Raw genomic sequence first — 26,298 nt, 5'->3', positions numbered from 1 at the left:
GTAAACAAAATCAGGTATATGTAGCGCTCATTAAATCGCAAACACACACAGACACACATGCATACAGGTAAACGTCAAAAGTTCAGAGGCGATGCTTCCGCTCGGGTAAACTACGCCGAACAACTGAACAGCATGAAAAATACAGCAAACAAATAACAAAGAATACACGTCTACCTTTAAAGCAATAAAATATAGAGAGGAAAACAAATAAGCATAATTTTTCAGAACGCATCGACGCTTTGTTGCCCTATTATAAATGATTTAAGTTTTATATATTTAATGTTTTTGATACTTGGCGAAAAGGGAGAACATTTTTATAAGCTAAGAAATTAAGCTTTTAAAGTGCCATACATATTTGCCTAGAGTTTAGTCTAAATTATTTTAGCAAAACGATATCTGCAAGAACTCTAAAAAATAAAATTATAGTAAAATGTATTTAAGTGTAACTTATTAAATTTGAAATATTTGATTTCATATATAAGTATTTGTGCCCTCTAAACGGAAGGAGTTGGAATCAGAATAGGAAAAATGGAAATAATCCTCACGTTTTAGTTATTAAAATTGAGAAATAAAATCAGCAGAAGACTAAATGGATTTGGAAAGTGCTACTTAATGGAAATAAAAGAAGATATATAAATTCATATTTATTTGGGCCCATTAAATGTCAAAAAAAAAAAACTAAAAATAAGTTAAGTTGCTTTCCGCGAAAGTTGTTGTTTTTTTCGATTCAATTTTTGTTTACCTTGATTCAAAAAAACCTATTAAGTTATTAATTGTTATTAAACTAAAACATATTAAGAAATCTTTAAAGAAACCTATTAAAAAACGTATTAAAATTGCATTTTATTTTAGTAATCAATTAACTTGGAATTTATAGTAATTGTTTTATGCTTCAGTAAGGTCCTCAGCAAGCTTTCAAAAAAGTTTTAATATTTGCATTTTTTAACTAAACAAATCCTAAATGTTATAGATACATAAATAAATATAATAGATACATTTCAAGTAAACAGAAATATAATTAACTCGTAACTTAACTTTACTTCGCAATCATAGTACCCAAATGGAATCCACCCTTTGCAGCAACTAAGTACAGGGTATAGGCAAACAGACCCCAAGCAGTTGAGCCGTGACAAAAGCGCTCAACACGTGAAGCGTCACTTTCGAAAACAATCAGACAAAATGGGTAATACGAGTGCGAGCGCAAGTATGAAACAATTAAATAGAGGAAGCACTTAGGCAAATACATGTTCATACCCAAAAATATATTTGAGCAGAGAAAAACTAGAAACTGTAGCATGCGAATAAACAGAGAAATATAAAATAAATTGAAATTATTTCATAACAAATGCCGCCAATAAAAGTTCTACATACAAAATTATGTGTATATAGGCTAGATGTTAATTTGATTTGCGTATTTAAGTACTAATGTATACATACATATACATATGTATGTGCACAACTCTACGAATACTCGTTTAACACTCAAGTATCTGACGCGATATTTTGAGCCAGGTGATGTTTTTTTTTTAATTTTTATATTGTGCTTTTATGGTACCCTGCTTATAATGCATGTTGTCTGTGCTCAACATAATCGAGAGATGAAGTCATGCCCAAAGGTGGGCAAAACAAACAAGGAACACGAAGCACAGCTTATCATAAATCAAAGCTGCAAATTTTCAAGAAATAAATGTGATTTATAAAGGCAAACATGGGATTGAAAGAAATGAAGTATCCAAAAGCGATATATGTACTTGATTAGTTTTAAAAGTTGATTTTGTAAAGACTGAAGTAATGATTAGTGCATATTCGAGCAATATTTGCGATTTCGGGCTCATTTCTCACAGCAGTTTTAAAATTGCAAAATTCTCTGTTCAACTAAACAATTTAAACAAAATTCTACAACTGTCGCGTTATCAGAAATGTTCGTTTATTTTAATCTAAAAAATTACAAGTTCTCGGCCTTATCGCGTGCTTGCTAAACAAATTCTAGACCCCAGAGTCGTGACTTATTTAAAAGCTTAGACGCAGTGGCGGCTTACAAGATTTTGCTTTTCAGTAAAGTTAATCACTCAGTGTGTGTGTGAGTATGTGTGTGTGTGTGTGTACACATGAGAACAATAAGCAGCAAAGCGCAAGTATTTTAATGAAAAACAGGCATCTGCAGTAGGGACTCATGGCTCGTAAGTGCAATGGGGAGGTATAATTTAATGCACTAAGTGCTTTATGATAAATATGTACAAGCTGTAAGAGTTTCTGCATACAAATTCATGTAAAGGAATTCAAGTTTTTTAGTTGCTTAAAAGTTTCTATAGTTTTTTCCCAGCACATTCCCAAAGCTAACTTTTCTAACTGAGTTTAGGGCTTACATTATCTTTAATTTAAAGAAAATTTTATAATATGATATATTTGTACATGCTGTAAGAACTTATATATCAAAGCTTTTTTCTCAGCACATAACCTTAAAGCTACAGCTTTTCCATTTTTAGGAGATACATTATCTTTTTTTTATAGAAACATGTATAATTTGTGAACATGTTCATCTGTATAAACTGGTAGATCTCGAGAACTACGCAGAACAAGTTATCAGCATTCTTTAATACCTTTTCCCATTTCTATAATATCACTAAATATTGATTTTAAGTATTATATTTTTAAGGTATTACTCGATATTATGTTGTAGTTTTAAAGATTTTGTTTATTTAAAACAAATTTTCTTAAGGCAAAATCATATAAATTGGGCAATGCATAAATATTTTTAGTCATGAGTAATGTGCAATGATCGCTTGATGCCAATGTGTTTCGATATCATTAGTTGTGGAACTGTGTGAGAGGGTGTGAATAATAAAAGCAAATATGTGGCGTATCTGCGGGTTCGGGGCGTGACTTCATTTCGGATTTGAATGCTGCTGCATCATGGTCCACGTGTGACGGCTGCTAACTGTTCCACTAATTACATTACTTGGCCCGCAGCACACAAAATCATATTATTATTATGGGAGGCAACATTGGGCGTGCTTCAATTCCAATTAGAGTGTGCTCCAAGCGATCCATGTTGTGGGTGGGCACACACCTCCCCTCTCTCCCTCCCTCATTTTCTCTGCCCCCTTACTAATTGAATTAGTGTGTAATAATGCGGCAAGTGAGAGTGCCTACAGATACCAGAGCACAAATATCGTATGTACTTATAAATCAATTTCCAGTCAATCAGGCCGCAGAAAAATTTAAATAAAAAAAAAAGAAAATGATTTAAAATCGTTGAAGTTGTTTGACAGCGAATATGTGAGTATTAGATCAATATTAGACATGATCATAAACTATTTTCTGGGCTCTGACACTCAGCTAATATACTCATTATCTGTTTTAAAACAGTGCATATTAAATATATACATTTAATAATAGCTATATGACCGAAATATGTAGTTAAAAGTTGACGGAGCCGTATCTTTCAGCTTGTTACGGGTCTTGCACAGCGAATGGCCGCAAATTGTTGCCGCTTTTGTGCAAAATTTCACTTTAGCCTCTTGTCTACTGGCCCAAATTTGAATTTGGCAAAACAAAATAAAGCATTTGCCTTAGTTAACATTATCTTATCTGCTGCACAAGGCCCAATCTCCAACCCCATCCAGGTCCATGCTCATAATCGTATTAATTAAATATGTTGACACTCGCAGCGTATTTAACCTTTTCTTAATTTTGGGGTTCAGTGTAGTTAGACAACAGTTCATTGGCTTAAACTCTGACATATTTCGAGCTACGGAATTTCTGTTGTCTATTAACAAAATGTGGATGACACAGAGTTCGGTGGAGTACTTAAGTTCCGCTTTGTTTACTTATTAAATATATTTCAAAACATTGAAACTTGTTAAAGGTGCGTCTCGTAGATAACAAATGAATCTACTTGTGTTAAGGTTTGGCTTGTTATTATTTACAGTATTATTTTTCAATCCCAACTTAAAAGGTTTTTTTTCCATCTAATACACGTATAGAAAGCCTCGCTGCAAAAACGAAGACTGCAACGGAATATATTCGATTTGTATGTGTCAACGAGCTAATCAGTCATTGAATTAACAAAATTAACTAAAGAATTGGAAGGTGATTAATTAAAGCTACAATAGTCAAAGTAAACTTGTTGCAAAAACTAACCAATTTACAGAAATGAAAGAAATGGTCATTTGTTCATGTTGAAATCTTTAAAACGGATTCCAATTGGCAATAAAAACGTCATTACCAGTCATAAAAGCAAGCCCATCAGAGTTGAGCCCAGTATGCATTATGGTACACTATATTATAGCCATATAAATGGAGATTCTTCTTATATATGTAATTTATTACAAAGTGCATTTTTGTTGGTTCTTGCTGAGTGTTCCCTTTAGGGAAGCTTTACTGTGCTGTTTAAGGCAAACACATCATTATCATTATTTTTTTTTTTCAAACTTGTATGTAAACAAAACTGGAAGTTGCGGTATTTCAAATCTCACGGCCTTGGCAGCTGCTAGCCCCCTAAGATTATTATTAGAGAGAGAGAGAGAGAGAGGGAGAGAGAGAACAACAACAACTGAGTAAACTTGCGATGACAAGAACAAGTTGAGAAGTCAACGTGTCTGTAGGGCCCTCCCTTGTCAGTTGTTGCTATTTCAGTTGTTGTTGCTTATGCAACATTGGTTTTCAGCTTAATTTGACTTGCAAAGCATTTCACAAACGTCATCAAATAAAATTAAAAATGTGCCGAAAAATTTGTTTAGCTGCGAGACACAGAGAGAGATAGAGAGAGAGAGAACGAGAAATATGATTGGACAACGCAGAAGTCAAACATTTTGGATGTTTGCCAAAACCAGTGTTGCCAAATGCTTACCATAAAATTTAGCCTTTTAAAGTAAAACTATCAATACTTTTGAACCTTAACTATTCACAAAATTAGATGAGATTGTAACATAAGTAAATATTAAACATATTTTTAAAAATTTTTAATACAAAATTAAGTTTTTTATTGTAAATCATTTCCTCTTGAAACTAGCTTTTTTTGCAACTGAAAAGTTTGGCAGCACTGGCCAAAACTGACAAAAATACGATGCATTGCAACACGAGCGGAAAGCGAACATGGAATGTGAAGGAACAAATAAAACATTGAAGACTGCTCGAAAAATGTATACAAAATAATCGTATAAATTTACAGCTATTATTTTAACTGCATACAACAACAACAATAACAACGGCAATGGGCTGACATGCAACGGGACACACCCACAGCATAGAGGCACCAAGGCTAGAAAATAGGGAACAAAACACGAAGGGAAACCAATGCAAATGCAGTAACAACAAACGGCAAAAAAAACTGAAAAAGTCAACTTACCAAAACGGCGCTCTCACGCACCACCTGAGAGACGCTCTCTCTCAGCTGTGCGGCCATGCCCGGCTTATTCAAGCCGCGCGTGAATTTACGCTCCATTCTCAATTCCTTTTGCCTGCGTTCTTTTGGTTGTTGTTGTTGTTGTTGCTGTTACACGCACGCAGGGGTTAAACGATGCATGGAGAACAAGTTGTTGTCGTTGTTGTTGTTGTTGCTGTTAGTGCTGAAGCTTTTTTTGTTGTTTTTATTGCTTTTTTTTTGTTTGTGTGCGAACCGGCACTAACAGACAGGATGCGCTGGCTGCGCTGCCCGCTGCTCTGCTGCTGTATTTGCTGATGACTAATGCGTTATCCTGCGCTGACGCTGCTGCAGCTCAGCTTTTGCACAATACATATACAACCTTTGTAGCACCTTCAAAGGACACCCAGCGCAAAAATCTTTTTGTTATACACAAAACTGGACCACACACGCACACGCATACAATCGCACACTTTTAGGGCGCACACAGACACAGCATAAGACGCATATACGAGATTATTGTCTTCGTTTTGTTGCTTTTTACACAGCATCCAACTGTTTTTTTTTTCGAAACTATTTGTTTCACTTAGTTGAACTTATTTGCAGCTGTTTTACAAAAACTGGTGAACAGCTTTGCGCGTCTTGTCGAAATTGTATTAACCGTGTTTTGCTGTTCACTTTTGCTTTTAGCGTGTTTCGCGAAGTCTGCAGTGTTGCGCGTGTTTGGTGTTTTAAAAAATTGGTAAAACGCTCATTTGGCCTTTTAATCCGACGCGCACAACCGCACCGCACGAATTTCGAAGAAGAATACTTCCACCTAGCCCAAGTCGATAGTATGTGTGTGTCGAGTATATCGATAGAAAATGTTGCAAAGCAACATGTGTATTACAAGCACTTTAGCAACATGTTGTGCGAGTAATAGGTTGGCAGGTCTGGACATCAGCTGTTTCGTTCGCGGGTTCAAATAACAGCTGTTACCATTGTATTCAAAAGTGGAACGTGATTTTTGCTATGTTAAAATTTATTTTACTAAAAAGCAGGAGACTGCCTTTCATTATTAGTTTTTACCCGACAAGCAATTGGTCGTGTAAATTGAGATTAACTACGCAGAAAATGAAGTTCTGTTAAACTCAAAATGACACTGTTGTTTAGCTGAGCTGATATATCGATAAGCCAGTGTTGAAAACTGCAAAACTTAAAGGCGCGCAGAATGAATATTTGAATCTGTTCAAATCAATTTGTTGTTCGTTATTTGCAGATTAAGTTGATTCAGTAGCAGCTGCGAAACAAAACTATTCCCAAGCAGTAAATTTAATAAAAACACATCTCTTTATCCATTTTCAATGCATTTATTTTGTGAACATTCAGCGGTGCGCATAGGATAACATACAAAATGCTTGCAATTATGTGTAAAGTGATATTTAAAGAAGCTTAAAAACTACACAATAAAATTGTTTTGTTTTATTTAAATATATACAATAAACAATTTATAAATTCTCATTTAAATCTCAAAAAGTTATCCGCACCACCCAACGGTCCGTGACCGAAGTGCAGCGCATCCGAGGTGGACTCGGACCGGGTGCGTGCATCCAGAACGGAGGCGACACGCTGCTGGCCACTGATATAGCCCAGAGAGCCGGAGCCCAGATACACATTGCCATTGGGCAGACGAATATAGCCCAGGCCACCGGAGCCCAAGGCAATGGCATCGGTCTGACCCTGATTCTGGTTCTGCGAACGCGGCTGCAGGCTCAGCGCCTGCTGCTCCAGGATCAAGGCATTGGCGCGCGAGTCCAGCTGGAGGCCGCTGCCCGTGGCGCCGGTGCCGGTGGCACCCAAATGCGCCCGATAGCGATCGAAGAAGCCGGAGCTGAGGAACGGCGCCGGATTGTCGTTGATGTCGTTGTCGATAATCTCGATGACCGCGTACTGCTTCAGCTGGCGTCCATTGGCCACATACGACTCGCCCGGCGCGAAGAGCGCCTGCTTGCCATACGGAATGCGCAGCGGCTGTGCAGCAGCCGGAGCACTGGGCACATGGATGGGCTGCTGCAGCAATTGCGGCGCCGACTGCTGTCCAAAATGCCCCGCCTGACCATGGTAGCTGATGGAGGACTGCGGCGAGCCAAAGGACGGTGACGAGTAGCTGCTCACAATCGGAGCAGCTGGCTGCGCCGGCAGATAACGGCTTAGAATGCTGCCGGTGGGCTGCGGCCGACTCCTGGGAATGGGCACATGCGCTGTGGGCAGCGGCGGCAGCGCCGGCACCGGCGGCAGCGGCTGCACCGTGGGCAGCGGCGCAAAATGATGGCCCGTATAGATGGACGTGTCGGGCCCGCTGGGCGCCGATGGAGCCGTGCCAGGGCGATCGTAGTGGTAGCCTGCCGGCTCAGCTTGGATTGGCTGCAGTGCGACCAGCAGCAGCACGAGCCTGGGCAGCTGTGTCAACAAGCGATAACGAGACATCTGTAAGAAGAGAGATAGAGAGAGAGAGAGAGATAAGTTTCACATAACATCACACACACGTTTATGACATCATAATAATGATAATAGTTCCCTCCTCCTCGCCAATCAATCTTATAAATGTTTAATGAGACGCACAGACGTAAAACATAATTGACGAAAATCACTTAACGTTGACGGCTTACAGTTTTTTCTTCGTTGTTGTTGTTGTTTAAACTGTGGGTTGTTAATACCCTATTGGAGCTATACAGCATAACGACTGAGTTGTTCAGTTGGTAACCTATAATGGAATCTGCCTCTATATGTCTATAACTCGTCATATATAACAATAAATTATATTTAATACTAATATAATACGCTTTTAACTCATGATTGAACATAAAACAACAATAATTAAAAGAATATAATGCTGTGTGTTTTGTCTTCTTACTAACCTAATATTAACAACGAATTATAAAAATATATATTATTTAAATTTTATTTATTGATTCCCTTCAAGTTTCTTTATCTTAGTTTAAAAATTATTATCCTAGAGCTGAGAACAATTTTTAATGGTTTAAAATTATATGTTTAAAAGTTAGTTTGTTTAGTTTCTGCATAGAAAACATTTCCCTAATTTAACAAAGTTTTTCACTGCAATCTCATTTATTTTTCTTCTAAATTTCAAGTATTATCTATCTCAAGTTTTTCTTAGCTAATTTTAAGAGCTGAGCAAGATAACTTTCTGTTGCTTTCTTGAAATCTATGTTATTCTCTATTATAAGCTATATTTAAGAGCTGATATAATTTCTATATCTTTCTTTTTATACCGTGATATTCTTCATTTAATTTTTACTCTTCGAACATCTGATATATTCATATCTGAAAGTGAGTGTATCGCGAGTTTGCCCAAAATAAAATTACTTTTGTTAATCGTTTGTCGGTTCATTATAGGCTACTTGTTTTGTTAGAGTATTTATAGTTTGTGGCTGAGCGAGTTAATCAATTTGGGTGTATTGCTTTTTGTTATTTAATTGATTCAATTTGCGGCGCACGCTTACAGCAGCCACTGTGCGAGCTGTCGAGACTGCGGACTGGACTCCGACCAAGCTCTCAGCTTAACTCGAGCTGTGGCCCGTAATTGGCGTGATATTTCATGCATGGATTGAGTCTCGCATGTTGCCCAAGGCAACGCAGCCCGAGTCAGAGCCAGAGCCAGAGCCTGAGCCAGAGCCAGGCCAGAGCCAATCGGCATAATGGAGTGCAACTAATTAGCCGGCAAAGCGAAGTAAACAAACAAAGGAGAGAGGAGGAGCATCGCCGCATGCAAAAGTAGACGCTGGGCGGTCTTTAATCGGGCGTTAAATAGCATATTCACGAGCTGTCATGAACATTAACAATAACTCTTTTAGACTAGGGGCGAGGGGGGGGGGGGCGGACTGTAGCAGCATTAACGGCTCCACCCGCAGCCAGAGCCGGCGACTGATGATATTAATCAACTTGGAGCTGCGAACAGTTGCTGCCACAACCGGCGGCAGGTTCAAATGTGCTGCCACTGGGTGGACTACTTGCAACAGCAGACAAAACTCAAGACTTGTGGCGTGTGGCCACAATTGCCTCTGCTGTTGTTGTTGTTGTTCTCGTTGTTGTTGCTGTTGTTGTTGTCTAAGGTTGCGCGTGGGCGTCAAGTCAGCGCAGTTCATGGGAACATAATTCAAGCTATGCGCCGTGTTTACATAAACGCCGCTTAATTAAGCTATTAACAACAAAGCAACAACAACAATAGCAAGAAAACTAAAACTGGGGTTAAGGGTCACAATTGTAAGCCCAAGTTTAATTTTTAGTTTGAGCTAATTCTGCGAACGTGTCACATCATTTGATCACAAACTTAACTGCTTGTCAAAATAAACTATATGCTGAATTTTAATAGTCATATTAGTTAAAGGCAACGTTAGAATATAAAAGGAGTAAGAGGCTCTAGTCGGGAGCTCCCGATTGGGGGATACCCTGAACCCTCTTATAAAACTTTGATGTAAGCCTCCGATATTGACAGACAATCGATAGTAGGGATCCGTACGAATTCAAAAAGGTATAACATTTCAAAATCAGTCGATATTTACCCGAGATATTAAAAAAATATCATCAAAAAAGTTTTGATTTTCGAACCGACCCCGATTTTGAGGAAAAACGTGATGTAACCCCTTGCCATTTTGTTGATTTCGGTCAAAATTTATATTTTCAAGTTTTTAATGCCAATCGATAGTACGGATCCTTACGATTTAAAAATAGTATAAAAATTGAAAATCGGACAATAATTGGCCGAGATATGCCAAAAAATCATCAAAAAAGGTTGCCTTCATAAACGAATCGTTTTTTGGTCCACTGCTATTTTTAACCCATCGATTTTTAATTTGTTTGAATGCCAATTGATAGTAGGGATCCGCACGAATTCAAAAAGGTATAACATTTCAAAATCAGACGATATTTACCCGAGATATTAAAAAAATATCATCAAAAAAGTTTTGATTTTCGAACCGACCCCGATTTTGAGGAAAAACGTGATGTAACCCCTTGTCATTTTGTTGATTTCGGTCAAAATTTAGATTTTCAATTTTTTAATGCCAATCGATAGTACTGATCCCAACGATTTAAAAATGGTATAAAATTTCAAAATCTGACAATAATTGGCTGAGATATGCCAAAAAATCATCAAAAAAGGTTGCCTTCATAAACGAATCGTTTTTTGGTCCACTGCTTTTTTTAACCCATCGATTTTTAATTTGTTTGAATGCCAATTGATAGTAGGGATCCGTACGAAATCAAAAAGGTATAACATTTCAAAATCAGTCGAAATTTACATGAGATATTAAAAAAATGTCATCAAAAAAGGTTTTGATTTTCGAACCGACCCCGGTTTTGAGGAAAAACGTGATGTAACCCCTTGCCATTTTGTTGATTTCGGTCAAAATTTAGATTTTAAATTTTTTATGCCAATCGATAGTACTGATCCTTACGATTTAAAAATGGTATAAAATTTCAAAATCTGACAATATTTGGCCGAGAAATGCCAAAAAATCATCAAAAAAGGTTGCCTTCATAAACGAATCGTTTTTTGGTCCACAGCTTTTTTTAACCCATCGATTTTTAATTTGTTTGAATGCCAATTGATAGTAGGGATCCGTACGAATTCAAAAAGGTATAACATTTCAAAATCAGACGATTTTTACCCGAGATATTAAAAAAATATCATCAAAAAAGTTTTGATTTTCGAACCGACCCCGATTTTGAGGAAAAACGTGATGTAACCCCTTGCCATTTTGTTGATTTCGGTCAAAATTTAGATTTTCAATTTTTTAATGCCAATCGATAGTACTGATCCTTAAGATTTAAAAATGGTATAAAATTTCAAAATCCGACAATATTTGGCCGAGATATGCCAAAAAATCATCAAAAAAGGTTGCCTTCATAAACGAATCGTTTTTTGGTCCACAGCTTTTTTTAACCCATCGATTTTTAATTTGTTTGAATGCCAATTGATAGTAGGGATCCGTACGAATTCAAAAAGGTATAACATTTCAAAATCAGACGATATTTACCCGAGATATTAAAAAAATATCATCAAAAAAGTTTTGATTTTCGAAACGACCCCGATTTTGAGGAAAAACGTGATGTAACCCCTTGCCATTTTGTTGATTTCGGTCAAAATTTAGATTTTCAATTTTTTAATGCCAATCGATAGTACTGATCCTTACGATTTAAAAATGGTATAAAATTTCAAAATCTGACAATAATTGGCCGAGATATGCCAAAAAATCATCAAAAAAGGTTGCCTTCATAAACGAATCGTTTTTTGGTCCACAGCTTTTTTTAACCCATCGATTTTTAAGTTGTTTGAATGCCAATTGATAGTAGGGATCCGTACGAATTCAAAAAGGTATAACATTTCAAAATCAGACGATATTTACCCGAGATATTAAAAAAATATCATCAAAAAAGTTTTGATTTTCGAACCGACCCCGATTTTGAGGAAAAACGTGATGTAACCCCTTGCCATTTTGTTGATTTCGGTCAAAATTTAGATTTTCAATTTTTTAATGCCAATCGATAGTACTGATCCTTACAATTTAAAAATGGTATAAAATTTCAAAATCTGACAATAATTGGCCGAGATATGCCAAAAAATCATCAAAAAAGGTTGCCTTCATAAACGAATCGTTTTTTGGTCCACAGCTTTTTTTAACCCATCGATTTTTAAGTTGTTTGAATGCCAATTGATAGTAGGGATCAGTACGAATTCAAAAAGGTATAACATTTTAAAATCAGACGATATTTACCCGAGATATTAAAAAAATATCATCAAAAAAGTTTTGATTTTCGAACCGACCCCGATTTTGAGGAAAAACGTGATGTAACCCCTTGCCATTTTGTTGATTTCGGTCAAAATTTAGATTTTCAATTTTTTAATGCCAATCGATAGTACTGATCCTTACGATTTAAAAATGGTATAAAATTTCAAAATCTGACAATAATTGGCCGAGTATGCCAAAAAATCATCAAAAAAGGTTGCCTTCATAAACGAATCGTTTTTTGGTCCACAGCTTTTTTTTACCCATCGATTTTTAATTTGTTTGAATGCCAATTGATAGTAGGGATCCGTACGAATTCAAAAAGGTATAACATTTCAAAATCAGACGATATTTACCCGAGATATTAAAAAAATATCATCAAAAAAGTTTTGATTTTCGAACCGACCCCGATTTTGAGGAAAAACGTGATGTAACCCCTTGCCATTTTGTTGATTTCGGTCAAAATTTAGATTATCAATTTTTTAATGCCAATCGATAGTACTGATCCTTAAGATTTAAAAATGGTATAAGATTTCAAAATCTGACAATAATTGGCCGAGTATGCCAAAAAATCATCAAAAAAGGTTGCCTTCATAAACGAATCGTTTTTTGGTCCACAGCTTTTTTCAACCCATCGATTTTTAATTTGTTTGAATGCCAATTGATGGTAGGGATCCGTACGAAATCAAAAAGGTATAACATTTCAAAATCAGACGATATTTACCCGAGATATTAAAAAAATATCATCAAAAAAGTTTTGATTTTCGAACCGACCCCGATTTTGAGGAAAAACGTGATGTAACCCCTTGCCATTTTGTTGATTTCGGTCAAAATTTAGATTTTCAATTTTTTAATGCCAATCGATAGTACTGATCGTTACGATTTAAAAATGGTATAAGATTTCAAAATCTGACAATATTTGGCCGAGATATGCCAAAAAATCATCAAAAAAGGTTGCCTTCATAAACGAATCGTTTTTTGGTCCACAGCTTTTTTTAACCCATCGATTTTTAATTTGTTTGAATGCCAATTGATAGTAGGGATCCGTACGAATTCAAAACGGTATAACATTTCAAAATCAGACGATATTTACCCGAGATATTAAAAAAATATCATCAAAAAAGTTTTGATTTTCGAACCGACCCCGATTTTGAGGAAAAACGTGATGTAACCCCTTGCCATTTGTTGATTTCGGTCAAAATTTAGATTTTCAATTTTTTAATGCCAATCGATAGTACTGATCGTTACGATTTAAAAATGGTATAAAATTTCAAAATCTGACAATAATTGGCCGAGATATGCCAAAAAATCATCAAAAAAGGTTGCCTTCACAAACGAATCGTTTTTTGGTCCACAGCTTTCTTTAACCCATAGATTTTTAATTTGTTTGGATGCCAATTGATAGTAGGGATCCGTACGAATTCAAAAAGGTATAACATTTCAAAATCAGACGATATTTACGCGAGATATTAAAAAAATATCATCAAAAAAGTTTTGATTTTCGAACCGACCCCGATTTTGAGGAAAAACGTGATGTAACCCCTTGCCATTTTGTTGATTTCGGTCAAAATTTAGATTATCTATTTTTTAATGCCAATCGATAGTACTGATCCTTACGATTAAAAAATGGTATAAAATTTCAAAATCTGACAATAATTGGCCGAGTATGCCAAAAAATCATCAAAAAAGGTTGCCTTCATAAACGAATCGTTTTTTGGTCCACAGCTTTTTTAACCCATCGATTTTTAATTTGTTTGAATGCTAATTGATAGTAGGGATCCGTACGAAATCAAAAAGGTATAACATTTCAAAATCAGACGATATTTACCCGAGATATTAAAAAAATATCATCAAAAAAGTTTTGATTTTCGAACCGACCCCGATTTTGAGGAAAAACGTGATGTAACCCCTTGCCATTTTGTTGATTTCAGTCAAAATTTAGATTTTCAATTTTTTAATGCCAATCGATAGTACTGATCCTTAAGATTTAAAAATGGTATAAAATTTCAAAATCTGACAATAATTGGCCGAGATATGCCAACAAATCATCAAAAAAGGTTGCCTTCATAAACAAATCGTTTTTTGGTCCACAGTTTTTTTAACCCATCGATTTTTAATTTGTTTGAATGCCAATTGATAGTTGGGATCCGTACGAATTCAAAAAGGTATAACATATCAAAATCAGACGATATTTACCCGAGATATTTAAAAAATATCATCAAAAACGTTTTGATTTTCGAACCGAACCGATTTTAAATTTTTTAATGCCAATCAATAGTACTGATCCTTAAGATTTAAAAATGGTATAAAACTTCAAAATCTGACAATAATTGGCCGAGTATGCCAAAAAATCATCAAAAAAGGTTGCCTTCATAAACGAATCGTTTTTTGGTCCACAGCTTTTTTCAACCCATCGATTTTTAATTTGTTTGAATGCCAATTGATGGTAGGGATCCGTACGAAATCAAAAAGGTATAACATTTCAAAATCAGACGATATTTACCCGAGATATTAAAAAAATATCATCAAAAAAGTTTTGATTTTCGAACCGACCCCGATTTTGAGGAAAAACGTGATGTAACCCCTTGCCATTTTGTTGATTTCGGTCAAAATTTAGATTTTCAATTTTTTAATGCCAATCGATAGTACTGATCGTTACGATTTAAAAATGGTATAAGATTTCAAAATCTGACAATATTTGGCCGAGATATGCCAAAAAATCATCAAAAAAGGTTGCCTTCATAAACGAATCGTTTTTTGGTCCACAGCTTTTTTCAACCCATCGATTTTTAATTTGTTTGAATGCCAATTGATAGTAGGGATCCGTACGAATTCAAAACGGTTTAACATTTCAAAATCAGACGATATTTACCCGAGATATTAAAAAAATATCATCAAAAAAGTTTTGATTTTCGAACCGACCCCGATTTTGAGGAAAAACGTGATGTAACCCCTTGCCATTTTTTTGATTTCGGTCAAAATTTAGATTTTCAATTTTTTAATGCCAATCGATAGTACTGATCCTTAAGATTTAAAAATGGTATAAAATTTCAAAATCTGACAATAATTGGCCGAGATATGCCAACAAATCATCAAAAAAGGTTGCCTTCATAAACAAATCGTTTTTTGGTCCACAGTTTTTTTAACCCATCGATTTTTAATTTGTTTGAATGTCAATTGATAGTAGGGATCCGTACGAATTCAAAAAGGTATAACATTTCAAAATCAGACGATATTTACCCGAGATATTAAAAAATATCATCAAAAAAGTTTTGATTTTCGAACCGAACCGATTTTCAATTTTTTTATGCCAATCAATAGTACTGATCCTTAAGATTTAAAAATGGTATAAAATTTCAAAATCTGACAATAATTGGCCGAGTATGCCAAAAAATCATCAAAAAAGGTTGCCTTCATAAACGAATCGTTTTTTGGTCCACAGCTTTTTTCAACCCATCGATTTTTAATTTGTTTGAATGCCAATTGATGGTAGGGATCCGTACGAAATCAAAAAGGTATAACATTTCAAAATCAGACGATATTTACCCGAGATATTAACAAAATATCATCAAAAAAGTTTTGATTTTCGAACCGACCCCGATTTTGAGGAAAAACGTGATGTAACCCCTTGCCATTTTGTTGATTTCAGTCAAAATTTAAATTTTCAATTTTTTAATGCCAATCGATAGTACTGATCCTTAAGGTTTAAAAATGGTATAAGATTTCAAAATCTGACAATATTTGGCCGAGATATGCCAAAAAATCATCAAAAAAGGTTGCCTTCATAAACGAATCGTTTTTTGGTCCACAGCTTTTTTTAACCCATCGATTTTTAATTTGTTTGAATGCCAATTGATAGTAGGGATCCGTACGAATTCAAAAAGGTATAACATTTCAAAATCAGACGATATTTACCCGAGATATTAAAAAAATATCATCAAAAAAGTTTTGATTTTCGAACCGACCCCGATTTTGAGGAAAAACGTGATGTAACCCCTTGCCATTTTGTTGATTTCGGTCAAAATTTAGATTATCAATTTTTTAATGCCAATCGATAGTACTGATCCTTAAGATTTAAAAATGGTATAAGATTTCAAAATCTGACAATAATTGGCCGAGTATGCCAAAAAATCATCAAAAAAGGTTGCCTTCATAAACGAATCGTTTTTTGGTCCACAGCTTTTTTCAACCCATCGATTTTTAATTTGTTTGAATGCCAATTGATGGTAGGGATCCGTACGAAATCAAAAAGGTATAACATTTCAAAATCAGACGATATTTACCCGAGATATTAAAAAAATATCATCAAAAAAGTTTTGATTTTCGAACCGACCCCGATTTTGAGGAAAAACGTGATGTAACCCCTTGCCATTTGTTGATTTCGGTCAAAATTTAGATTTTCAATTTTTTAATGCCAATCGATAGTACTGATCGTTACGATTTAAAAATGGTATAAAATTTCAAAATCTGACAATATTTGGCCGAGATATGCCAAAAAATCATCAAAAAAGGTTGCCTTCATAAACGAATCGTTTTTTGGTCCACAGCTTTTTTTAACCCATCGATTTTTAATTTGTTTGAATGCCAATTGATAGTAGGGATCCGTACGAATTCAAAACGGTATAACATTTCAAAATCAGACGATATTTACCCGAGATATTAAAAAAATATCATCAAAAAAGTTTTGATTTTCGAACCGACCCCGATTTTGAGGAAAAACGTGATGTAACCCCTTGCCATTTGTTGATTTCGGTCAAAATTTAGATTTTCAATTTTTTAATGCCAATCGATAGTACTGATCGTTACGATTTAAAAATGGTATAAAATTTCAAAATCTGACAATAATTGGCCGAGATATGCCAAAAAATCATCAAAAAAGGTTGCCTTCACAAACGAATCGTTTTTTGGTCCACAGCTTTCTTTAACCCATAGATTTTTAATTTGTTTGGATGCCAATTGATAGTAGGGATCCGTACGAATTCAAAAAGGTATAACATTTCAAAATCAGACGATATTTACGCGAGATATTAAAAAAATATCATCAAAAAAGTTTTGATTTTCGAACCGACCCCGATTTTGAGGAAAAACGTGATGTAACCCCTTGCCATTTTGTTGATTTCGGTCAAAATTTAGATTATCTATTTTTTAATGCCAATCGATAGTACTGATCCTTAAGATTAAAAAATGGTATAAAATTTCAAAATCTGACAATAATTGGCCGAGTATGCCAAAAAATCATCAAAAAAGGTTGCCTTCATAAACGAATCGTTTTTTGGTCCACAGCTTTTTTAACCCATCGATTTTTAATTTGTTTGAATGCTAATTGATAGTAGGGATCCGTACGAAATCAAAAAGGTATAACATTTCAAAATCAGACGATATTTACCCGAGATATTAAAAAAATATCATCAAAAAAGTTTTGATTTTCGAACCGACCCCGATTTTGAGGAAAAACGTGATGTAACCCCTTGCCATTTTGTTGATTTCAGTCAAAATTTAGATTTTCAATTTTTTAATGCCAATCGATAGTACTGATCCTTAAGATTTAAAAATGGTATAAAATTTCAAAATCTGACAATAATTGGCCGAGATATGCCAACAAATCATCAAAAAAGGTTGCCTTCATAAACAAATCGTTTTTTGGTCCACAGTTTTTTTAACCCATCGATTTTTAATTTGTTTGAATGCCAATTGATAGTTGGGATCCGTACGAATTCAAAAAGGTATAACATATCAAAATCAGACGATATTTACCCGAGATATTTAAAAAATATCATCAAAAACGTTTTGATTTTCGAACCGAACCGATTTTAAATTTTTTAATGCCAATCAATAGTACTGATCCTTAAGATTTAAAAATGGTATAAAACTTCAAAATCTGACAATAATTGGCCGAGTATGCCAAAAAATCATCAAAAAAGGTTGCCTTCATAAACGAATCGTTTTTTGGTCCACAGCTTTTTTCAACCCATCGATTTTTAATTTGTTTGAATGCCAATTGATGGTAGGGATCCGTACGAAATCAAAAAGGTATAACATTTCAAAATCAGACGATATTTACCCGAGATATTAAAAAAATATCATCAAAAAAGTTTTGATTTTCGAACCGACCCCGATTTTGAGGAAAAACGTGATGTAACCCCTTGCCATTTTGTTGATTTCGGTCAAAATTTAGATTTTCAATTTTTTAATGCCAATCGATAGTACTGATCGTTACGATTTAAAAATGGTATAAGATTTCAAAATCTGACAATATTTGGCCGAGATATGCCAAAAAATCATCAAAAAAGGTTGCCTTCATAAACGAATCGTTTTTTGGTCCACAGCTTTTTTTAACCCATCGATTTTTAATTTGTTTGAATGCCAATTGATAGTAGGGATCCGTACGAATTCAAAACGGTTTAACATTTCAAAATCAGACGATATTTACCCGAGATATTAAAAAAATATCATCAAAAAAGTTTTGATTTTCGAACCGACCCCGATTTTGAGGAAAAACGTGATGTAACCCCTTGCCATTTTTTTGATTTCGGTCAAAATTTAGATTTTCAATTTTTTAATGCCAATCGATAGTACTGATCCTTAAGATTTAAAAATGGTATAAAATTTCAAAATCTGACAATAATTGGCCGAGATATGCCAACAAATCATCAAAAAAGGTTGCCTTCATAAACAAATCGTTTTTTGGTCCACAGTTTTTTTAACCCATCGATTTTTAATTTGTTTGAATGCCAATTGATAGTAGGGATCCGTACGAATTCAAAAAGGTATAACATTTCAAAATCAGACGATATTTACCCGAGATATTAAAAAAATATTATCAAAAAAGTTTTGATTTTCGAACCGACCCCGATTTTGAGGAAAAACGTGATGTAACCCCTTGCCATTTTGTTGATTTCGGTCAAAATTTAGATTTTCAACTTTTTAATGCCAATCGATAGTAATGATCCTTACGATTTAAAAATGGTATAAAATTTCAAAATCTGACAATATTTGGCCGAGATATGCCAAAAAATCATCAAAAAAGGTTGCCTTCATAAACGAATCGTTTTTTGGTCCACAGCTTTTTTTCACCCATCGATTTTTAATTTGTTTGAATGTCAATTGATAGTAGGGATCCGTACGAATTCAAAAAGGTATAACATTTCAAAATCAGACGATATTTACCCGAGATATTAAAAAATATCATCAAAAAAGTTTTGATTTTCGAACCGAACCGATTTTCAATTTTTTTATGCCAATCAATAGTACTGATCCTTAAGATTTAAAAATGGTATAAAATTTCAAAATCTGACAATAATTGGCCGAGTATGCCAAAAAATCATCAAAAAAGGTTGCCTTCATAAACGAATCGTTTTTTGGTCCACAGCTTTTTTCAACCCATCGATTTTTAATTTGTTTGAATGCCAATTGATGGTAGGGATCCGTACGAAATCAAAAAGGTATAACATTTCAAAATCAGACGATATTTACCCGAGATATTAACAAAATATCATCAAAAAAGTTTTGATTTTCGAACCGACCCCGATTTTGAGGAAAAACGTGATGTAACCCCTTGCCATTTTGTTGATTTCAGTCAAAATTTAAATTTTCAATTTTTTAATGCCAATCGATAGTACTGATCCTTAAGGTTTAAAAATGGTATAAGATTTCAAAATCTGACAATATTTGGCCGAGATATGCCAAAAAATCATCAAAAAAGGTTGCCTTCATAAACGAATCGTTTTTTGGTCCACAGCTTTTTTTAACCCATCGATTTTTAATTTGTTTGAATGCCAATTGATAGTAGGGATCCGTACGAATTCAAAAAGGTATAACATTTCAAAATCAGACGATATTTACCCGAGATATTAAAAAAATATCATCAAAAAAGTTTTGATTTTCGAACCGAACCGATTTTCAATTTTTTAATGCCAATCAATAGTACTGATCCTTAAGATTAAAAAATGGTATAAAATTTCAAAATCTGACAATAATTGGCCGAGTATGCCAAAAAATCATCAAAAAAGGTTGCCTTCATAAACGAATCGTTTTTTGGTCCACAGCTTTTTTCAACCCATCGATTTTTAATTTGTTTGAATGCCAATTGATGGTAGGGATCCGTACGAAATCAAAAAGGTATAACATTTCAAAATCAGACGATATTTACCCGAGATATTAACAAAATATCATCAAAAAAGTTTTGATTTTCGAACCGACCCCGATTTGAGGAAAAACGTGATGTAACCCCTTGCCATTTTGTTGATTTCGGTCAAAATTTAGATTTTCAATTTTTTAATGCCAATCGATAGTACTGATCCTTAAGATTTAAAAATGGTATAAGATTTCAAAATCTGACAATATTTGGCCGAGATATGCCAAAAAATCATCAAAAAAGGTTGCCTTCATAAACGAATCGTTTTTTGGTCCAAAGCTTTTTTTAACCCATCGATTTTTAATTTGTTTGAATGCCAATTGATAGTAGGGATCCGTACGAATTCAAAACGGTTTAACATTTCAAAATCAGACGATATTTACCCGAGATATTAAAAAAATATCATCAAAAAAGTTTTGATTTTCGAACCGACCCCGATTTTGAGGAAAAACGTGATGTAACCCCTTGCCATTTTTTTGATTTCGGTCAAAATTTAGATTTTCAATTTTTTAATGCCAATCGATAGTACTGATCCTTAAGATTTAAAAATGGTATAAAATTTCAAAATCTGACAATAATTGGCCGAGATATGCCAACAAATCATCAAAAAAGGTTGCCTTCATAAACAAATCGTTTTTTGGTCCACAGTTTTTTTAACCCATCGATTTTTAATTTGTTTGAATGCCAATTGATAGTAGGGATCCGTACGAATTCAAAAAGGTATAACATTTCAAAATCAGACGATATTTACCCGAGATATTAAAAAAATATTATCAAAAAAGTTTTGATTTTCGAACCGACCCCGATTTTGAGGAAAAACGTGATGTAACCCCTTGCCATTTTGTTGATTTCGGTCAAAATTTAGATTTTCAATTTTTTAATGCCAATCGATAGTACTGATCCTTAAGATTTAAAAATGGTATAAGATTTCAAAATCTGACAATATTTGGCCGAGATATGCCAAAAAATCATCAAAAAAGGTTGCCTTCATAAACGAATCGTTTTTTGGTCCAAAGCTTTTTTTAACCCATCGATTTTTAATTTGTTTGAATGCCAATTGATAGTAGGGATCCGTACGAATTCAAAACGGTTTAACATTTCAAAATCAGACGATATTTACCCGAGATATTAAAAAAATATCATCAAAAAAGTTTTGATTTTCGAACCGACCCCGATTTTGAGGAAAAACGTGATGTAACCCCTTGCCATTTTTTTGATTTCGGTCAAAATTTAGATTTTCAATTTTTTAATGCCAATCGATAGTACTGATCCTTAAGATTTAAAAATGGTATAAAATTTCAAAATCTGACAATAATTGGCCGAGATATGCCAACAAATCATCAAAAAAGGTTGCCTTCATAAACAAATCGTTTTTTGGTCCACAGTTTTTTTAACCCATCGATTTTTAATTTGTTTGAATGCCAATTGATAGTAGGGATCCGTACGAATTCAAAAAGGTATAACATTTCAAAATCAGACGATATTTACCCGAGATATTAAAAAAATATTATCAAAAAAGTTTTGATTTTCGAACCGACCCCGATTTTGAGGAAAAACGTGATGTAACCCCTTGCCATTTTGTTGATTTCGGTCAAAATTTAGATTTTCAACTTTTTAATGCCAATCGATAGTAATGATCCTTACGATTTAAAAATGGTATAAAATTTCAAAATCTGACAATATTTGGCCGAGATATGCCAAAAAATCATCAAAAAAGGTTGCCTTCATAAACGAATCGTTTTTTGGTCCACAGCTTTTTTTCACCCATCGATTTTTAATTTGTTTGAATGTCAATTGATAGTAGGGATCCGTACGAATTCAAAAAGGTATAACATTTCAAAATCAGACGATATTTACCCGAGATATTAAAAAATATCATCAAAAAAGTTTTGATTTTCGAACCGAACCGATTTTCAATTTTTTTATGCCAATCAATAGTACTGATCCTTAAGATTTAAAAATGGTATAAAATTTCAAAATCTGACAATAATTGGCCGAGTATGCCAAAAAATCATCAAAAAAGGTTGCCTTCATAAACGAATCGTTTTTTGGTCCACAGCTTTTTTCAACCCATCGATTTTTAATTTGTTTGAATGCCAATTGATGGTAGGGATCCGTACGAAATCAAAAAGGTATAACATTTCAAAATCAGACGATATTTACCCGAGATATTAACAAAATATCATCAAAAAAGTTTTGATTTTCGAACCGACCCCGATTTTGAGGAAAAACGTGATGTAACCCCTTGCCATTTTGTTGATTTCAGTCAAAATTTAAATTTTCAATTTTTTAATGCCAATCGATAGTACTGATCCTTAAGGTTTAAAAATGGTATAAGATTTCAAAATCTGACAATATTTGGCCGAGATATGCCAAAAAATCATCAAAAAAGGTTGCCTTCATAAACGAATCGTTTTTTGGTCCACAGCTTTTTTTAACCCATCGATTTTTAATTTGTTTGAATGCCAATTGATAGTAGGGATCCGTACGAATTCAAAAAGGTATAACATTTCAAAATCAGACGATATTTACCCGAGATATTAAAAAAATATCATCAAAAAAGTTTTGATTTTCGAACCGAACCGATTTTCAATTTTTTAATGCCAATCAATAGTACTGATCCTTAAGATTAAAAAATGGTATAAAATTTCAAAATCTGACAATAATTGGCCGAGTATGCCAAAAAATCATCAAAAAAGGTTGCCTTCATAAACGAATCGTTTTTTGGTCCACAGCTTTTTTCAACCCATCGATTTTTAATTTGTTTGAATGCCAATTGATGGTAGGGATCCGTACGAAATCAAAAAGGTATAACATTTCAAAATCAGACGATATTTACCCGAGATATTAACAAAATATCATCAAAAAAGTTTTGATTTTCGAACCGACCCCGATTTGAGGAAAAACGTGATGTAACCCCTTGCCATTTTGTTGATTTCGGTCAAAATTTAGATTTTCAATTTTTTAATGCCAATCGATAGTACTGATCCTTAAGATTTAAAAATGGTATAAGATTTCAAAATCTGACAATATTTGGCCGAGATATGCCAAAAAATCATCAAAAAAGGTTGCCTTCATAAACGAATCGTTTTTTGGTCCAAAGCTTTTTTTAACCCATCGATTTTTAAGTTGTTTGAATGCCAATTGATAGTAGGGATCCGTACGAATTCAAAAAGGTATAACATTTCAAAATCAGACGATATTTACCCGAGATATTAAAAAAATATCATCAAAAAAGTTTTGATTTTCGAACCGAAACGATTTTCAATTTTTTAATGCCAATCAATAGTACTGATCCTTAAGATTTAAAAATGGTATAAAATTTCAAAATCTGACAATAATTGGCCGAGTATGCCAAAAAATCATCAAAAAAGGTTGCCTTCATAAACGAATCGTTTTTTGGTCCACAGCTTTTTTCAACCCATCGATTTTTAATTTGTTTGAATGCCAATTGATGGTAGGGATCCGTACGAAATCAAAAAGGTATAACATTTCAAAATCAGACGATATTTACCCGAGATATTAAAAAAATATCATCAAAAAAGTTTTGATTTTCGAACCGACCCCGATTTTGAGGAAAAACGTGATGTAACCCCTTGCCATTTTGTTGATTTCAGTCAAAATTTAGATTTTCAATTTTTTAATGCCAATCGATAGTACTGATCCTTAAGATTTAAAAATGGTATAAAATTTCAAAATCTGACAATAATTGGCCGAGATATGCCAACAAATCATCAAAAAAGGTTGCCTTCATAAACAAATCGTTTTTTGGTCCACTGCTTTTTTTAACCCATCGATTTTTAATTTGTTTGAATGCCAATTGATAGTAGGGATCCGTACGAATTCAAAAAGGTTTAACATTTCAAAATCAGACGATATTTACCCGAGATATTAAAAAAATATCATCAAAAAAGTTTTGATTTTCGAACCGACCCCGATTTTGAGGAAAAACGTGATGTAACCCCTTGCCATTTTGTTGATTTCGGTCAAAATTTAGATTTTCAATTTTTTAATGCCAATCGATAGTACTGATCCTTACGATTTAAAAGTAGTATAAGATTTCAAAATCTGACAATATTTGGCCGAGATATGCCAAAAAATCATCAAAAAAGGTTGCCTTCATAAACGAATCGTTTTTTGGTCCACAGTTTTTTTAACCCTTCGATTTTTAATTTGTTTGTATGCCAATTGATAGTAGGGATCCGTACGAATTCAAAAAGGTATAACATTTCAAAATCAGACGATATTTACCCGAGATATTAAAAAAATATCATCAAAAAAGTTTTGATTTTCGAACCGACCCCGATTTTGAGGAAAAACGTGATGTAACCCCTTGCCATTTTGTTGATTTCGGTCAAAATTTAGATTTTTAATTTTTTAATGCCAATCGATAGTACTGATCCTTAAGATTTAAAAATGGTATAAGATTTCAAAATCCGACAATATTTGGCCGAGATATGCCAAAAAATCATCAAAAAAGGTTGCCTTCATAAACGAATCGTTTTTTGGTCCAAAGCTTTTTTTAACCCATCGATTTTTAATTTGTTTGAATGCCAATTGATAGTAGGGATCCGTACGAATTCAAAAAGGTATAACATTTCAAAATCAGACGATATTTACGCGAGATATTAAAAAAATATCATCAAAAAAGTTTTGATTTTCGAACCGACCCCGATTTTGAGGAAAAACGTGATGTAACCCCTTGCCATTTTGTTGATTTCGGTCAAAATTTAGATTTTCAATTTTTTAATGCCAATCGATAGTACTGATCCTTACGATTTAATAGTAGTATAAGATTTCAAAATCTGACAATATTTGGCCGAGATATGCCAAAAAATCATCAAAAAAGGTTGCCTTCATAAACGAATCGTTTTTTGGTCCACAGCTTTTTTTAACCCATCGATTTTTAAGTTGTTTGAATGCCAATTGATAGTAGGGATCCGTACGAATTCAAAAAGGTATAACATTTCAAAATCAGACGATATTTACCCGAGATATTAAAAAAATATCATCAAAAAAGTTTTGATTTTCGAACCGACCCCGATTTTGAGGAAAAACGTGATGTAACCCCTTGCCATTTTGTTGATTTCGGTCAAAATTTAGATTTTCAATTTTTTAATGCCAATCGATAGTACTGATCCTTAAGATTTAAAAATGGTATAAAATTTCAAAATCTGACAATATTTGGCCGAGATATGCCAAAAAATCATCAAAAAAGGTTGCCTTCATAAACGAATCGTTTTTTGGTCCACAGTTTTTTTAACCCTTCGATTTTTAATTTGTTTGTATGCCAATTGATAGTAGGGATCCGTACGAATTCAAAAAGGTATAACATTTCAAAATCAGACGATATTTACCCGAGATATTAAAAAAATATCATCAAAAAAGTTTTGATTTTCGAACCGACCCCGATTTTGAGGAAAAACGTGATGTAACCCCTTGCCATTTTGTTGATTTCGGTCAAAATTTAGATTTTTAATTTTTTAATGCCAATCGATAGTACTGATCCTTAAGATTTAAAAATGGTATAAGATTTCAAAATCCGACAATATTTGGCCGAGATATGCCAAAAAATCATCAAAAAAGGTTGCCTTCATAAACGAATCGTTTTTTGGTCCAAAGCTTTTTTTAACCCATCGATTTTTAATTTGTTTGAATGCCAATTGATAGTAGGGATCCGTACGAATTCAAAAAGGTATAACATTTCAAAATCAGACGATATTTACGCGAGATATTAAAAAAATATCATCAAAAAAGTTTTGATTTTCGAACCGACCCCGATTTTGAGGAAAAACGTGATGTAACCCCTTGCCATTTTGTTGATTTCGGTCAAAATTTAGATTTTCAATTTTTTAATGCCAATCGATAGTACTGATCCTTACGATTTAAAAGTAGTATAAGATTTCAAAATCTGACAATATTTGGCCGAGATATACCAAAAAATCATCAAAAAAGGTTGCCTTCATAAACGAATCGTTTTTTGGTCCACAGCTTTTTTTAACCCATCGATT

At 33.8% G+C, this 26,298-nt stretch overlaps 2 protein-coding genes across 15 annotated transcripts in view; both read right to left on the bottom strand.

Moving 5' to 3' along the window:
* Positions 1-6,175, bottom strand: part of Ziz (dedicator of cytokinesis protein Ziz) — a 32,020-nt gene extending 25,845 nt beyond the window's left edge. For 8 of the 13 annotated variants that reach the window (XR_010436717.1, XR_010436718.1, XM_064685818.1 and 5 more), the window contains exon 1: positions 5,351-6,175. Coding sequence is in view for 9 of the 13 variants with exons in the window: in XM_064685818.1 (XP_064541888.1) it covers positions 5,351-5,446 (96 nt within the window). In the remaining 4 variants the exon portion in view is untranslated. The remainder of the gene's footprint in view (positions 1-5,350) is intronic. The other 5 variants (XR_010436715.1, XR_010436716.1, XM_064685817.1 and 2 more) reach the window with 1 other exon arrangement.
* Positions 6,176-6,728: 553 nt separating this feature from the next.
* Positions 6,729-26,298, bottom strand: part of LOC135430950 (uncharacterized) — a 37,404-nt gene continuing 17,834 nt past the window's right edge. Inside the window, exons 1-2 of one of the 2 annotated variants that reach the window (XM_064685790.1) lie at positions 7,891-7,970; positions 6,729-7,831 (exon numbers count right to left, since the gene is read on the bottom strand). In XM_064685790.1, coding sequence (XP_064541860.1) covers positions 6,863-7,831 — 969 coding nt within the window. In that variant the 5' untranslated portion in view covers positions 7,891-7,970 and the 3' untranslated portion in view covers positions 6,729-6,862. Of the gene's footprint in view, positions 7,832-7,890; positions 7,971-26,298 lie in introns of those variants that run through there. The other variant, XM_064685789.1, reaches the window with a different exon arrangement.

The sequence above is a fragment of the Drosophila montana genome, unplaced genomic scaffold, assembly GCF_035044405.1.
Source record: "Drosophila montana isolate Dmon_TW-CO22-7 unplaced genomic scaffold, ASM3504440v1 contig_3122_1, whole genome shotgun sequence".
Lineage (NCBI taxonomy): Eukaryota > Metazoa > Arthropoda > Insecta > Diptera > Drosophilidae > Drosophila > Drosophila montana.
The sequence above is the reverse complement of the archived record's forward strand: the minus strand, read 5'-3'. Positions and strand labels throughout refer to the sequence as shown.